Source organism: Chiloscyllium punctatum, chromosome 49 (genome assembly GCF_047496795.1).
Source record: "Chiloscyllium punctatum isolate Juve2018m chromosome 49, sChiPun1.3, whole genome shotgun sequence".
NCBI classification, from domain to species: Eukaryota; Metazoa; Chordata; class Chondrichthyes; order Orectolobiformes; family Hemiscylliidae; genus Chiloscyllium; species Chiloscyllium punctatum.
This window is the reverse complement of record NC_092787.1, coordinates 23,627,236-23,645,071: the sequence shown is the minus strand read 5'-3', so window position 1 is coordinate 23,645,071 and position 17,836 is coordinate 23,627,236. Positions and strand designations below refer to the sequence as shown.

The 17,836-nt window shown below is 41.3% G+C and overlaps 1 protein-coding gene across 6 annotated transcripts in view; it reads right to left on the bottom strand.

Moving 5' to 3' along the window:
* gpsm1b (G protein signaling modulator 1b) overlaps positions 1-17,836 on the bottom strand; it is a 251,508-nt gene that overhangs the window by 164,165 nt on the left and 69,507 nt on the right. For all 6 annotated transcript variants that reach the window (XM_072565870.1, XM_072565869.1, XM_072565867.1 and 3 more), the window contains one exon: positions 132-353. In XM_072565870.1, the coding sequence (XP_072421971.1) occupies positions 132-353 (222 nt within the window). The remainder of the gene's footprint in view (positions 1-131; positions 354-17,836) is intronic.

Here is a 17,836-nt window from a genome sequence, read left to right as displayed (position 1 = left end):
TGATCTTAACCCGTGCACCTTAACCCTTAATTTCAGGGGGACATGGCAGTTTTGTAAAATACTTCTCCGTGAGTCAAGCTGCAAATCATTTTCTTGTTTGGGTTTTGAACTTTATCTTGCAGTGAACTCACCTGGCTAGTGTTAGGTCATGCTTGTGGTATTCCAGAGCTTTGGAATACTCCTTCAGGTAAAAGTAGGCATTGCCCAGTTGACTGTAGATGGCGCTCAAAGTCTTTAGGTCCTCTGTCCCAACCTGCACGGCTGCTTCAAAGAATGCCACTCCAGCCTTGAAATCCCCAGCTTTGCACAGTCGTTCCCCTTCGAGGGCAAGCTCAAGGCATGATGCCTCCATTCTAGTCAGGATTTCAAAAAAAAAGACATGCATTTTACAAAATAATCTTGACACATCGTTACTTTTCTATTAGTTGCGAAAACTGCTGGATCTCTCTCCACTGCAACTGCCCACAGCTCAACCACTATTTTCATAACTTTGGTGACCCCAAGATAAACAACTTCCACCTGGAAGGTCACTCACCTTGACTCATCCCCACCCTACCTCAGCTCATCTAATGTAGAGACCATCACCCATACCTTCATTTCCTCCAAGTTGAGCTGATGACTTCAAGTTCATCCCGTACCTTCCAATTTTTTTTTATTACTCCGCATACATGAACTCATCCAAAACTCTGCCTTGTGCCTGTTAACTCATACTACTATCATACAGCAACAAGAACTTGCAATTATGTAGTACCTTTAACCTAACATGAGCATAGGACTACTATCCAGCAAAAGTGGCATGACCACATAAGAAAATGGCAGGTTGGATGTCCAAATTCTTGGTCAAAGGTGTAGGCATTAAGGAAGAGGGGGATGAAGATATTTCAGATTTCAGGAGCTATCCTAAGGAATTGTACAGATGTACTTGAACTTTCACATTAATTAAAGTAATTTGAGCCTACAGGGTGTAGGTTTAAGGTGACAAGGAAAGATGTAAAAGGGAACTGAGGGGCAACTTTTTCACACAAAGGGTGGTGTGTGTATGGAATGAGATGCCAGAGGAAGTGGTGGAGGCTGGCACAATTACAACATTTAAAAGGCATCTGGATGGATCTATAAATAGGAATGATTAAGAGGGATATGGGCCAAATGCTAGCAAATGTGACTAGATTAATTTAAGATGTCTGGTTGGCATGGACAAGTTGGACTGAAGGGTCTGTTTCTGCGCTGTGCATCTCTATGACTATTTTGGCTGCTTCCATTAGCAACCTTATTTCACAGTTTTATTTAGACATACAGTAAACCATCATTGGGGGCACCATACTTGAACTTACAACCATTTGACTGAAGGATCAATGGAGCCTGAGAATGGGGTATAGACTGAGCTAGGGAAGTGTGGACAGTGGACAGGCTGTCTGAATAGAAAATACAGTTGAGCTTTTCACTGCTGACCAATGACCAGAAGCAAACCCAAGTATCTCAGTGTAAGTTGAAGATAGATAGAATTACAGCTGTTGGGATACCTTAATTCATTGGAATGGTAACTGTCAAATCACTGCCTGGGTTCAAAAATAAAGGATGGTTATCAGGTGCATGTACCAGTGGGTAGATGGTTCCCACAGGATTTTAACCCTTAGAGTCCCAAAGAAATGAACAAGGCAAAGTTATGGCAAAAGAATGCTCATGTTAAGGTATACAGTATACAATTGTTTGAAGAACTCAGATACTCTAAAGAAATTTTTCATCTGGACACAATTAAAAGCCACTTTGCCTAAATTGGCAACTTAAACTGCACCTCGAAGGTAACAAGACTACACAAAAGCAGAAGAATACCATAAAGCAAAGGATGATACATAGATTCATAGAGAAGTGCAGCATGGAAACAAACCCTTCGGTCCAACTCGTCCAGGAGAAGCAGATATCCCAACCTAATCTAGTTCCACCTGCCAGCACCTGGTCCATATCCCTCCAAACCCTTCCTATTCATATATCCATCCAGATGCCTTTAAATGTTGCAATTGTACTTGCCTCTATCGCTTTCTCTGGCAGCTTATTCCATACACGTACCATCCTCTGCGCGAAAAAGTTGCCACTTTTACATCTTTCCACTCTCACCCTAAACTTATGCCCTCTAGTTCTGGACACCCCCACCTCAGGGAAAAGACTTTGTCTATTTATCCTATCTATGCCCCTCATGATTTTACAAACCTCTATAAGGTCACCCCTCAGCCTCCGGCACTCCAGGAAAAACAGCCCCAGCCTACTCAACCTCTACCTATAGTTCAAATCCTCCAATGCTGGCAACATCCTTGTAAATCTTTCCTAAACTCTTTCAAGTTTCTCTTGCTGATAGGAAGGAGACCAGAATTGCACGCAATATTCCAACAGTGGCCTAACCAATGTCCTATACAGCCGCAACATGACCTCCCAACTCCTGTACTCAATACTCTGACCAATAAAGGAAGGCATACCAAATGCCTCCTTCACTATCCTATCTAGCTGCAACTCCACTTTCAAGGAGCTATGAACCTGCACTCCAAGGTCTCTTTGCTCAGCAACACTCCCTAAGACCTTACTATTAAGTGTATAAGTCCTGCTAAGATTTGCTTTCCCAAAATGCAGCACCTCGCATTTATCTGAATTAAACTCTATCTGCCACTCCTCAGCCCATTGGCCCATCTGATCAAAATCCTGTTGTAATCTTGAGGTAACCTTCTTCACTGCCCACTACACCTCCAATTTTGGGGTCATCTGCAAACTTAATAACTGTACCTCTTATGCTCACATCCAAATCATTTATCTAAATGACAAAAAGAAGAGGACCCAGCACTGATCCTTGTGGCACTCCACTGGTCACAGGCCTCCAGTCTGAAAAACAATCCTCCACCACCACCCTCTGTCTTCTACCTTTGAACCAGTTCTGTATTCAAATGGCTAGTTCTCCCCATATTCCACAAGATCCAAACTTGCTAAGTAGTCTCCCATGGAGAACCTTGTCGAACGCCCTACTGAACTCCATACAGATCACATCTACTGCTCTGCCCTCATCAATCCTCTTTGTTACTTCCTCAAAAAGCTCAATCATGTTTGTGAGACATGATTTCCCACGCACAAAGCCATACTGACTATCCCTAATCAGTCCTTGCCTTTCAGGATTCCCTCCAACAACTTGCCCACCATCTACGTCAGGCTCACTGGTCGATAGTTCCCTGGCTTGCCCTTACCACCCTTCTTAAACAGAGGACCCATTTAGTCAACCTCCAGTCTTCTGGCACCTCACCTGTGAATATCGATGATGCAACTATCTCAGCCATGGGCCTAGCAATCACTTCCCTAACTTCCCACAGAGTTCTGGGGTACACCTGATCAGGTCCTGGGGATTTGTCTAGTTTTATGCATTTCAAGACATGCAGCACTTTCTCCTCTGTAATATGGACATTTTTCAAGATGTCACCATCTATTTTCCTTCATTCTATACCTTCCATGGCCTTTTCCACAGTAAACATTGATGCAAAATACGTGTTTAGTATCTCCCCCATCTCCTGCGGCTCACACAAAGGCCACCTTGTTAATCTCTGAGGGGCCCTATTGTCTCCCTAGTTACCCTTTTATCCTTAATGTAAAAAGAACAAAAACCATTTGTTTTCTCCTTAACCCTATTTTCCAAAGCTATCTCATGTCCCCTTTTTGCCCTTCTGATGTCCCTGTTAAAAATACTCCTACTTTCTTTATACTCTTCTGGATTCACTCAATCTATCCTGTCTATACCTGACATATGCTTCCTTCTTTTTCTTAACCAAACCCTCAAATTGTTTAGTCATCCAGCATTCCCTACACCTACCAGCCTTCCCTTTCACCCCTGACAGGAATATACTTTCTCTGGATTCTTGTTATCTCATTTCTGAAAGCTTCACATTTTCTAGCCATCCCTTTCCCTGCAAATATCTGCCTCCATCAGCTTTTGAAAGTTCATGCCTAATACCATCAAAATTAGCCTTCCTCCAGTTAAGAACTTCAACTTTTAGATCTGGTCTATCCTTTTCCATCACTATTTTATATCTAATAGAATTATGGTCACTGGCCCCAAAGTGCTCCCCCACTGACACCTCAGTCACCTGCCCTGCCTTATTTCCCAAGAGTAAGTCAAGTTTTGCACCTTCTCTCGTAGGTACATCCACATATTGAATCAGAAAATGTTCTTGTACACACTTAACAAATTCCTCTCCATCAAAACCCTTAACATTATGACAGTCCCAGTCGATGTTTGGAAAGTTAAAATCCTCTACCATAACCACCCTATTATTCTTACAGATAACTGAGATCTCCCTACAAATCTGTTTCTCAGTTTCCCTCTGACTATTAAGGGGTCTATAACACAATCCCAATAAGGTTATCCCTTTCTTATTTCTCAGTTCAACCCAAATAACTTCCCTGGATGTATTTCTGAGAATGTCCATCCTCAATACAGCTATAATGCTATCCCTTATCAAAAACTCTACTCCCCCTCCTCTCCTGCCTCCCTTTCTGTCCTTCCTGTAGCATTTGTATCCTGGAACATTAAGCTGCCAGTCCTGTCTATCCCTGAGCCATGTTTCTGTAATTGCCATGATATCCCAGTCCCATGTTCCTAACCATATCCTGAGTTCATTCGCCTTCCCTGTTTGGCCTCTTGCATTGAAATAAATGCAGTTTAATTTATCAGTCCTTTTATCAACTGTATCAGTCTCAGATTGATCTCTTTCCTATCTCCCTGGGTCCCACCCCCCCAGCTTACTAGTTTAAATCCCCCTGAGAAGCTCTAGCAAATCTCCCTGCCAGTATATTAGTCCCCTTCCAATTCAAGTGCAATCTGTTCTTCTTGTGTAGGTCGCTTCTACTCCAAAAGAGATTCCAATGATCCAAAAATGTGAATCCTTCTCCCATATACCAGCTCCTCAGCCATGCATTCATCTGCTCTATCTTCCTATTCCTACCATCACTAGCTCACAGCACCAGATATTAATAGTCTTAAGGATCTCCTTTTTAAATTCCTGCCTACCCTCTGTAATCTCCCTTCAGAATCTCAACCTTTTCCCTTCCTATATCGTTGGTTCAAATGTGTACAATAACCTCCTGCTGATCCCTCTTACCCTTGAGAACATTCTGCACCATCTCTGAGACATCCTTGATCCTGGCACTAGGGAGGCAAGACACTATTCCAATTTTTGCTGCTGGCCACAGAAAGATTTCTCTGTGACTCAGACCAGACAGTCCCCTAACACAATTGATCTCTTGGAACCCAACGTACCCCTTATTACATTAGAGCCAGTCTTGATACCAGAAACTTGGCTGTTCTTGCTACATTGCCCTTAGAACCCATCACCCCCTACATTTTCCAAAACAGCATACTTGTTTGAAATGGGGATAGCCACAGAAGACTTCTGTAGTACCTGCCTACCACTCTTAACTTTCCTGGAGTTAACCAATCTATGTGAGTGTATCTGCAACTTTTCCTATAACTGCCATCCATCACATCCCCTTGCTCTTGTAAATTCCTCATTGCCTCTGTCTCTCCAACTGTTCCATTTGATCTGATAGATTCACAACCAACGGCATTTATTGCAAATATAATCCTCAGTAACCAGTCAATGCTCCCTAAACTCCCATATCTGACAAGAAGCGCATATCACTCTATTGAAGGCTATTTTTGCTTCTTTCAGAAAATAGCACTCTTATTCCTTTACAAAACACTGCTCCAGGCTAACTTAATACTTATGTCTCTTTATTAAACTTACACCATATCTCAATAAAAACATATAATCAAGAAAGAACCCACTCTATTCACTACTGCAGGCTTACTGTAAGGTAACACTTAAAAATACTCCCTTATCTGGTTCTGTGCTGTGACCTGTCCCAAACAGGTTCCTCCAAGATTAGTTGTAAATTTCACTGTTTGTTAATTTTCCCAGATGCACTCCGATGTCCAGCAAAACTTGAATTCAAACAGCAAACGCAGTAACTGTGCAGGTTCACTGTTGTGTCAGTTAGCAGTGTGGGTTTCTCTCTCTCTCTCTCCCGCTCCCTCTCTCCTGCACTGACCTCACTATGTGCTGCCTTTGTCTGTTCTTCTCCCTTTTAAAAGTGCTTTTGTTTTGACTTTTTTTTCCTCCAAAGTTCCAAAACAATGCAATAGCATATCAAACAGTGATTGCTGGTCCTGGAATTTGAAGAAATCACCTCCAACACCTGAAATACCTCAAAAAAAAAAGGAGCAGCCCGTTACAGCCAAACATTTTTCCCATCTTCATCATGAAACACAAAAAGCAATATTCAGGCGACCAAATGTTTGGTCAAAGCTGTCATACGTTTTGGACATGTCATAAAATTCTCCGCCATAAATATAAAGAAAACCTTAAGAAATCAAGATAGATCTGTTAATTTGCTTTCACAGAAATTTTTACGTGTAACTGATTGGCCAGTGTCTCATTATGCATGATGTTATGCTCGTCCACATTCAATACTGTCCAAGTCTTATTTCCATTATCTGACAGTTACACGGAAAACCTTCCATGAGCTAATATACTTTATGAAAATAAAGATGCATTGCCACATTGGTCACCTGCCCACTGAATGAGGTGAGCTTTGTCACATCCGCGTGGAACATACAAAATTGCACTGATATTGCCATTGTGTCAGAAGGTTTAGAAAGCATGCAATTGAGTCAGAATCAAGAAATTTACATCACTCATTTCAATTAACTCTTATAATCATTTCACATGCTGGGATACGATAAGCTCACCTGCCAGCAAGCAAGCTTTGAAGGACATTGGAGCTAGACTCCGGAATATATACTGAATATATCTCAATTGTTGGTTTTGAACACAAGAGAAGAGAGAAAGTAAAATTGATTCGTGGGCAATAACTGGAAGACTCCCTCTCTCTCTCTACATCGGAACACAATGCCTGGTTAAAAAGCAAATTGGCAAAACCATCATTTACCAAGACTTCAAAGCCCATTCCATTGCTAAGGTTATGAGTCTGTAAGTATTTCAAAGCTACAACAGTGGTCTCTTGAATTCAAATGACTTTTTAAACTATTTAAGCTTTATTCTCCTTGCTTTTACTGGAAACTCTCCCCTTTAAAATTATTGCCTGTGTTTAATGTCACATTTCCATTTTCTTTTCAATTGAGGCGAGACAATAATAAAATTCCCCTTTCTTATCCTCAAGGAAGCCATGGTAATTGGCTACTTCATTTTCAAGAAAATTATATTATAATTGAAGTTGTACACTGAAATGAAATTTAAAAAGCTGTCACCGAGTGAGAGGGAGTTGAAACGTGGCAGCCGATTTCTCTTCCTCACCAGATTGCAAAAACAGTTTCAGTATGTATTGACAATGCAAGGCAAATTAATCCCAAAACAAGTGGCAGTGTAGCAAAGACATTAAATATTGACTGTCATTTTAGCTCTCATGCCAGCATTAAGCACAGAGAAAAAATGAATTGAATTTGACTTGTGCTCAGTTTATCTGCTTATTATATAAAATTTTCAGACAACTTACGATTACATCTGGTTTGTCACTAGTTCTAGGTATGAAACATGTTTATTTAAAACACTTTTAAAATACCTCAGCAATGACAGGATTTCTAGACATGTTCTCAACCTAGGTCCACACAGTACATTGTCCTTCAATAATGTTGTCAGTTTTCTCATCCCTTGCTGGACCTTGAGCAATCAAGTGCAACACAGATCAGTGAACAGATGCATATAGTTCAGACACAGATCAATTAAACTATTGAATTGTTGATGATGGTTAATAGGTGAACACAAATACCATGGGCGATTTGGTGATGGGAAATGAAGTCGGTTGTCTGTAAGAGCACTTCTGGATATAAGAAGAAAGATGAAAGTATTAAACATTCCAGGGATATTTGTACCCTCCTTTACAGCAATCACCACACGGACACTTCAGAGTCAGTGAACTGGTCTAATTCTAAGTAGTATGTTATCATCAACTCCTGGTGCCAGTCATGAGTCACTGGATAAGACTCTTACCTCAGAGTCACAGATTTTGAATTTAAACCCCACTCCAGATACTCAAGAACAAGTGTCGAGACCAACATTCATATTTCACTACAGAGAGGTGCTACATTGGTGGAGGTACCATCTGTCAAGTGAGATGCTAAACAGAATGCAACCTAAAATGCCCCACGGCACTATTTTATACAAATTCATGGGGGTGGGGTGTTCTTGTGTGTTCTGGTTAATAGTTGTTCCTCAATTGATGTCAGGCTATCTGATCATTGCTGGATTGCTGTTTTTAAGAGCTTGCCATGCATAAATTGGCTGCTGCATTTCGACAAATCAATGACTTCACAACATTACAGCCAATGAAGGGATTTCTGAAAAGTGCTGTCTGACACCCAGAGGTCATGAAAAACCCTGCAACTGGTCAACACCACTCATCCCTGCACCATGACTTTCTTCTCCAAAACAGCATGTCAAAAACCAGCAGCAGAACGAACAGACTGCGAATGTGTGTGCCTTGGGAAGTCTGCATACTTTGAAGACTCGAGCTGTGAAATGTAATTTTCAGCTTCTGCTGATATTTTTGCAGGTCCACTGTACATGCAGCCCTAATCTTTGGGATGGTTGGACATCTTAAATCAAGACAAACTTTTGCACGAGCAAATAAAAACATTGAAAGTGAATATTGTAGTGTCAGCACTTTACATATTAGCAGGGAAACGTAAATTGTCAACCTGCCTGAAACAAGGTAGATCTGTCATAAGCGTTTCTCTTTTCTTCCTGATTCCTTGAAGAAAAAAGTGCATTTATACAACACTGCATGATGTTCCAATGTACCGCACAAGTAACAAATCATTTTTACCTGTGGCGATTACTCTGGAGGGAATGGTACACTGCACACAGTAAAAACCTGCATACAGCAGTGTGGAGAAGACCAGTTACAAATAGCAACAGAATTTGATGGTCATTAACAAAGGAACCCAAGGCAGCATGGTGAGACAAATGTTCTCATTTTAAAAAAATAACAGCAATTACATTAGATCAGAAATGCACTACCCAAGTACAGGTTGGAGGCAGACTGAATTGTTGCTTCCTAAAAGAATTGGGTAATTGCTCAGATTTTAAAAATTGCAGCTGAGCCATCTGTGCAATGTGACATCACACACACACGGCAGGCTGAATGGCCTCCAACTATAACCACTCAATGATCATACACAAGAAGACAATTTGCCATTCAAGTACATGCTATGTATGACCTAACTGCATCTATCAGCTTTGATACTATAAGTCTCAACAGCCTGACCAAAGAAAATTTTCACTTCAGCTTTGAATCTCACCCCGCCCAAATCACCTCCTGAAACACAACAGTGTTTTGCATCTTTGGGATATGGGGGACTGACAGAAAGAGATTTCTGGAATCCCACTACCTCTTGCTGGGCATCAATCCTTAAACAGCCGAGCTCTCATGCGAAGGTTAAATCTCCTGGTTCTGAAGGGCACAATAAACTAATTCAATATAGTCAGGACTAAGTGGTAAATGTAAAACAAACAACTGCAGATGCTGGAGATCTGAAACAAGCAAAAACATCAATTGCTGGAGAAAGTCAGCAGGTCTGACAGCATTCGTGGAGAAAAACCCAGAGTTAACATCGAGTTCTATGACCCTTCTTGTGCTCCCCAACCCTATCCGAATGTGGAATATATAGCTGACATTAAAGGTTTTGCTGAAACTGCCTCTTGCTCAAGATACACCTGATGATTCAAGCTTGCTCCTTGCGCAAGAATGAAAACTCAATTTAAAAGTGCAAGTGACAGCAATATTTGAATTTAGTGTTTCTGAGAAAAACAAAGAACTTAAATGACCCAATTCCAAATTAGGAGCTAAATACTGAAGGGGAAGAAACAAAAAAGATAGTTTTGAGCCAAATTAAAAATGATTTTTAAAAGCCAATAAAATGAAAAATGGGTTCAAAAATGATTTTCAAAATGTATTTCAAAAAAAGTTTGCATATGAGAACAGGGGAGTGAAAATAAAAATAGAAATTGTTGGAAAAGCTCAGCGGGTCTGGCAGCAAATGTGGAGAGAAATCTGAGTGAACGTCTCAGGTCGAATGACCCTCCCTCAGAACTGAGGGGAATGAAAATAACTAGTGAACAAACAAAGATCCACTGAATGCCAGAGTTGGACGTGGTTTGGAGCGTTGAGGGGGGGCAGGGTGATGCTGTAATTCAAGACAGAGATAATGTTTAATGTTGTAGAAAGAGCTGAGACTTGTGAAAAATGAAAATCTCACTCTTCTGGATAGTATATTCAATCTTGTTTACTGCATACAAAATTATTTCTCTTTCAAACAGATATCTGAAGCTGTTCCAAGTGAAACAAGTATGCAAAGTGGTGTAGGTACTCACAGTCATTACACACAGGCCCGGTGGTGTGTTTGTGCAGTTTAAGCTGCTCTTTGTAGATACAACTGGCTGAAAACCTCTCAAAATAAAACCCAGAGGCTTCCAACGTCATGCAAACACACCACATAACCATCATGAGTTTCCATAGCAACCGTCCAGATGCGGTGCTACGTACCGAATATTTCATATACCTGTAAATCCAATGGAGTTTGCTTTACACAATTCAAAAAAATACTCAAGATGTCAAGTTTCACAGCAATACCCGAGGCTGCCCAATAATCAAACACAAAAGTCAGACAACATTCATTTTATGCCATCTGAATCACATTAAATGGAGAGACTGGAACAATGCTTCCTTTTCAATCTGAGCTATTGCTGGGGCTGAAACAGCAGAGAAACAAACTGTGCCCACTGCAATTTTAAAATAAACCAACATTTGCAACCACAGTTTTTACTCACCCTGTATTTTTAAATATAGACTGCCAGAATGTGAGTGTGCACAAGTGGGAGAACTGTCCTACAACCCTCGTCTGAAATACTCTGAGGCAGAGCAACTACAATTTAATACAACTGAAGGTGCCACATCTTTAACTATTCACGTTGTGCTTTCTCTCTCCTGTAACTACACTTTTAACTCTTAAAGTCATCACCTCATTTGAATGGTTGAATTTTTTTTTTTAAAAAGAAAATGCACTGAATTTCAACTATGTATTTTTATTCTGATTTTACTTAGATTGCAGCAATTACCGAAACAAAATGCGAACATTAGAAAATCCAACACAATAATGTTGAGAAAAATAGTAGTTTAGACATTCATCACCATGGACAATGAACAGTGGTCGTGACGCAGGTTAGGATATTTGCACAACAAATGTCAGCTGATGTATGTCTCACACTTTTGCCCGAGCCACATTCATTCATTATTGATCAGTCACTCACCTAGAAACATGCATCATCTTCAGACGCAAGAGAAGCTCAACTCCAAGGAAATAAAAAAGAGATGGCAGTGAAGAGGTCATCATTGTTAAATCCTGGTGATCTCTCATCAATATAAGAGTAAGGAAGGCCGAATGGCATTACAGCCATCAAGGGTTAAACAACTCGTGTTCATGAGATTAGCAGAACTATTGAGCAATTATTCTTCTGCAGAGTTTATTGGGAAGACGGAGGTAAACATTACATTAGATGAAGTAGTATATAATCAGATCCATACAAATTAAAAAGTAAATGTATTAAATTAATTTATCACACAATTATCAGAATAAAACCACTGGTCTGGATGTTTTAAAATGTTGAGCATATGCATGCTTCTTGTCCAAAAAAAGTAAGAGGAAGATGATGGCCATGACCTAGATGATCTAGCCCAACATGGTGGATGCTGGAATTTGAATTCGATTTTCAACAATCTGAAAGTAGGAGTCTTATGATGACCATGAAACCACCATCAATTATCAAGAAAATTCCATTCCATTCAGCAATCCCTGCCAGTATCCCACTATTCACTGTCTGCCATTCAAATTAAAAATCCATTTATTCCTATTTTTGTTTGTCTGCTAAACAATTTTCGAATCATCTCAATACATTACCCCCAGTCCCTGCACTTCAACTTTACATACTAATATTTTACACAGCACTTTGTCAAAATCCTTCTGAAAATCCAAATGAAATCACATCCACAGGGTCTCCCTCATCAGTACAGTCCTCAAAGAATTCCAGTAGACCTATCGAGCACAATTTCCATTTCATAAAACTATGCCAACTCTGTTCGACCCTGCCCCTATTTTTCAAACGCTCTGCTATTAAACCTTTGAAAATAGACTCTAGCATTTTCACTGAGATTCCATATCAGTACTGCTACATCTCTGAGCCAAACACACTCTCCAAAAGGAGAAAAAAAAAATGGGCATTTGAGATCAGCTTGAATCTCAAACTACAATAAAGTTGTAAAAATAACAAGTAGTAATACACTTAACAGTTCCAATTCCTGTGTGAGCAAAGAAAGTCAGAAATCTTGGTACCACGAAAGGACTACTCTGGGAAACTGGGCACCTCCCATCCTGGCACTTTCCCCTGCCACCGCAGGAACTGTAAAACCTGCGCCCACACCTCCCCCCTCACCTCTATCCAAGGCCCTAAAGGAGCCTTCCACATTCAAAGTTTTACCTGCACATCTACTAATATCATTTATTGTACTCGTTGCTCCCGATGCGGTCTCCTCTACATTGTGGAGACTGGGCACCTCCTAGCACAGCGCTTTAGGGAACATCTCTGGGACACCCGCACCAATCAACTTCACCGCCCCGTGGCCCAACATTTCAACTCCCCTTCCCACTCTGCCGAGGACATGGAGGTCCTGGGCCTCCTTCACCACCAGACGCCTGGAGGAAGAACGCCTCATCTTCCACCTCGGAACACTTGAACCCCAAGGGAATCAATGTGGACTTCAACAGTTTCCTCATTTCCCCTTCCCCCACCTCACCCTAGTTCCAAACTTCCAGCTCAGCACTCTCCCCATGACTTGTCCTATCTGCCTATCGCCTTTTCCACCTATCCACTCCACCCTCTCCTCCTTGACCTATCACCTTCGTCTCCTCCCCCACTCACCCATTGTACTCTATGCTACTTTCTCCCCACCCCCACCCTCCTCTAGCTTATCTCTCCACGCTTCAGGCTCAATGCCTTTATTCCTGATGAAGGGCTTTTGCCCGAAACATCGATTTCACTGCTCCTTGGATGCTGCCTGAACTGCTGTGCTCTTCCAGCACCACTAATCCTGAATGCACAGATTATGGCAATTTTGAAAACTGGAGACATTGGTAATATTACTGTTGAAAATGATCAAACTTAGCACCATCTTTTAGACAAAAATTATAAATGGTGCTGTCCAGAGTGGCGGCACAATTACTTTGAGTTGGAAATTTATTCAACTCCCATTTTCAAGACTATGATACAGAATCTGGGCTGCAATCCAGCCAAAGCAAAAGGGAATACTGCACTGTTAAAGATATCATCAGTGGGACATAACATGAGTGCTTCACCAGAGGCTTATTGATGATGTTACCTAGTATGGCGATGAAATGTCTGAAAATGAACCTTCCAGCTCATTGAGCTAACTTACATCCAGAACCTCAACCTGAGCTACAAATCTTCACCAAATATCATCTTTCAAAAGGGACACTAAACTGAGGGCTTGACGATCATCTCAGATGGATGTGGAACCTTCTTTGGCAATATTCTGAACCACCATTATGTAGGAGAAACAAATTATCTGTTCACGTTCTCATTGTTCTTAGGGCAAGCTTGTTATGCGAAAGTTGGCTACCCACATTTCAAATCAGGACTAAAAACTTAAAGAAAGGTTTTTGTTTTGGGCTGGAAAATGCTTTGGGACATCTCAAATTTGTTAAAGATTCAACGTTTAATTGCACATCTGTCCCCTACATCAGGACGCCAAAGATGTGTTTTACTGGGAAATATTACATATTATTTGAAAAATGTGCTGCTTAAATGATTTTGCATTAGAACATTTGTTTATAAAGGGATATAAAGAGAAGCCTGGGAACTACAGACCTGCGAGTCTGACTGCGGCAGTAGCTTGAGTTATTGGAGGGGGATTCTGAAAGATGGGATTTATATGTATTTGGGGAGACAAGGAATGATTAGGGACAGTCAGCATGGTTTCGTGCAAGGTAAATCATGTCTCACAAACCTGATTGAGTTTGTTGAGGTAGTAACCAAATAGATTGATGAGGCAGAGTGGTAGATGTTGTTTATTTGGACTTTAGTAAAGTCTTTGACAAGTTTCCGCATGGTAGACTTATTAGTAAAATTAGATCTGAGCTTGCTAATTGGATAAAAAATTGGTTCGATGATAGGAGACAGAGGGTGGTGGTGGTCGAGACCTGTTATCAGTGGTGTCTCACAGGGACCAGTGCTGGGACTGCTTTTGTCTGTCACTTATATAATTGATTTCAATGAGAATATAGAAGACACAATTGGTAAATTTGTGGATGACACCAAACTTGGTGGTTTAGTGAACAGTGAAGGTTATCTAAGATTACAAAAAGATCTAGATTGATTGGGTCAATGAGCTGAGGAGTGGCAAGCGGAGTTTAATTTGAATAAATGCAAGATATTGCATTTTGACAAAACAAACAAGAGCAGGACTTAGACAATTAAATGTGGCTAGTGCACACAACAGAGAGACAAGGATTTCAAATACATAATTCTTAGAAATTTGCATCACATGTAGAGAGACATTTGGCATCTTGCCTTCATTACTCAGACCTTTGAGTACAGGAGTTGGAATATCATGTTGAGGTTGTACAGGATTTTGGTGAGTGTGTGGTGCTAGAAAAGCACAGCAGGGCAGGCAGCATCCAAGGAGCAGGAGAATCCTGATAAAGGGCTTATGCCCGAAATGTTGATTCTCCTGCTCCTTGGATGCTGCTTGACCTGTTGTGATTTTCTAGCATCACACTCTTGACTCTGATCCCCAGCATCTGCAGTCCTCACTTTCTCCAGGATGTTCGTGAGGCCTCTGCTGAAGTACTGTGTGCACTCCCATTAGCCTGCTGTAGGAAGGATAAAATCAAGCTGATGAGATTCCAGAAAAGACATACCAGGATGTTGCCAGGAATGAAAGGTGAGAGCTACAGGGGGAGGCTGGAACTTTTTCCACTGGTCCATAGAAGGGTGAGGGTGACCTAATATAGGCTTCTGAAATCTGAGGGATTATAGATAAGGTGAATGGCAGGTGTCTTTTCCCTGGGATTGGAGATTTCAAGACTAGGGGGCATATTTTTTAGGTGAGTGGAGAAATATTTAAAAAGGACATGTGGGGCAACTTTTTTTTTTTACACAGAGTGGTTCGAGTGTGGAATGAACTTCCAGAGGAAGTGATGGATGTGCATAGTTACAATGTTTAAAAGACATTTGGATAAATCGGAGCAGGGATGCGTTGTTACAGTTGTACAGGGCCTTGGTAAGGCCACACCGAGAATATTGTGTGCAGTTGTGGTCTCCTTTTCTGAGGAAGGATGCTCTTGCTCTTGAGGGAGTGCAGCGAAGGTTCACCAGGCTGATTCCAGGGATGGCAGGACTGCCATATGAGGAGAGCTTGACATGGTTAGGATTGTTTTCACTGGAGTTCAGATGAATGGTGGTTGGTGGGGGGGCGGGAGGAGATCTCAGAGAGACTTATAACATTCCAACAGGTCAAGACAGGGTAGATGCAGGGAGGATGTTTCCAATGGTGGGTGCGTCCTGAACCAGAGGTCACAGTCTGAGGATTCAGGGTGGACCATTCAGGAGGGAGTTGAAGAGACATTTCCTCATCCAAAGTGCAGTGAGCCTGTGGGATTCAATACCACAGGAAGTAGTTGATGCTAAAACTTTGAATGTATTCAAGAGGTGGCTATATATAACACATGGGGCAAATGGGATCAAAAGGTTCTGGGGAGAAAGTAGGATTAGGTTATTGAGTTAGATGATCAGCCATGATTGTGATGAATGGTGAAGCAGGTTTGAAGGGGTGAATGGCCTCCTCTTGCGCCTATCTTCTGTTTCTATGAGTACATGAATAAGAAAGATTTGGAGTGATATGGGCTAAGTGCAGGCACATGGGACTAGTCTAGTTTGGGACTATGGTTGGCATGGACTGGTTCAACCAAAGGGTCTCTTTCTGTGATGTATGATTCTCTGACTCTATGACATTATAGTATTTTGAGCCCAGGGTTGAAAAATCATGAATATAAAAGTTATTTGATTGGTTTGCTTCTTTTTAGTAACTTATCATTCACTCATTAACAACATAGGCATTGTTGGCTGGGCCGGCATTTATTGTCCATCCCTAATTGCCCAGCAGGCAGTTAAGAGTCAACCACATTGCTATCCGTCTGGAGTCACACACAGGCCACACTAAATAAGGACCTCAGATTTCTTTTCCTAAAGGGCTTTAGTGAATCCAATGGCTTTTTTCTGACAAATCAAAAATGGTCATCATTAGACTCGGAATTCCAGATTTTTATTGAACTCAAATTCCACCACCTGCCATGGTGGGATTCCAGACTGAAAACGAGTTATTACCACCACTAGTCGCTAGCCCCACCGAAGGCTGTCTATTGACTAGGCAGAGGGGTTACTCATTTCGCGAAACAGTCTGTTAAATTTTCAGTCTCCATCTTGGTTTGGAGTAGACCGTTCTTCTCGTTTCATGTCATAGGGCAACTTGTCCCGTAAAAATCTCATGATAAAAGCACACACAGAACTCCAGGCTCAAGAAGGAAGTAATGAGCAACTGGACAGAGGCCAAAAACACAACTTTTGAAGATTATAGCATCACATACTCAAAAATATTTTAGCTATAACAATATGGAAGTGTGCACTTTAGTTCCAAACAGTTAATTATAGCCCTAAAACTATTTTCAACATTTAAGAGAGTTGCCTTACATGTCAGATGTAGAAGTTGGAAAGTTTAATTGCACAACTGCTTCAGGACCCTGTCGGAAATGCACTAAGAATAAAGTCGTATGTGAATGAATGAAAGTTGGCTGCAAACAAATTGCAATGACAAAAAAAAGTTGCTCAATTGCGCAAAGTTAAAGAGCACACAGGCAAGAGCACATCATCATGCAAAGACTCAGCAATAAAACCAACGGAAGTGTAAATGAATCCTGAAGTTGTATTCGGAAGATGCTGGTTGTTGGCAGATACCTATTGCAGAACTAAGGTTCAAACATAAAGGGCTATAAACTCAACCAGGTAGGAGGCTTTGGCACATGGTGTTTGCTGTTCAAGTTGCATTCTTCTGCTTGCTGGACTGACAGATCGAGCGATCACTTGGCTGGGTACTTGCCCTCCAGGTGCAAATGTGTCATTTGGTAATTTAGTTCTCCAATCCACTTCCACTCTTCTTTGCCCTTGACCTCCTGATTTTCCAGGGTAAACTCACTCAGAGTCATAGAGATGCACAGCATGAAAACAGATCCTTCGGTCCAACCTGTCCATGCCGACCAGTTAACCCAACCCAATCTAGTCCCACTTGCCAGCACCTGACACATATCCCTCCAAACCCTTCCTATTCATATGCCATGCAAATGCCTCTTAAATGTTGCAGTTGTACCAGCCTCCACCACATCCTCTGACAGCTCATTCCATATACATACCACCCTCTGCGTGAAAAAGTTGCCCCTTAGGTCTCTTTTATATCTTTCCCCTCTCACCCTAAACCCATGCCCTCTAATTTGAGCAAACATTGTGCAAACTTCTGTATGCAACACAGAGTTCATTAAGATATGACAGTAACCACTGTTTCTGGGAGGTATGTGCTCATGCTCAGTAACTTAGCTTTCAACATTTATATCTGCTCCAAACTTATCTTTTATTTCCTCACATGCCCTGAGCTCCTTGATGCAATACTTGGT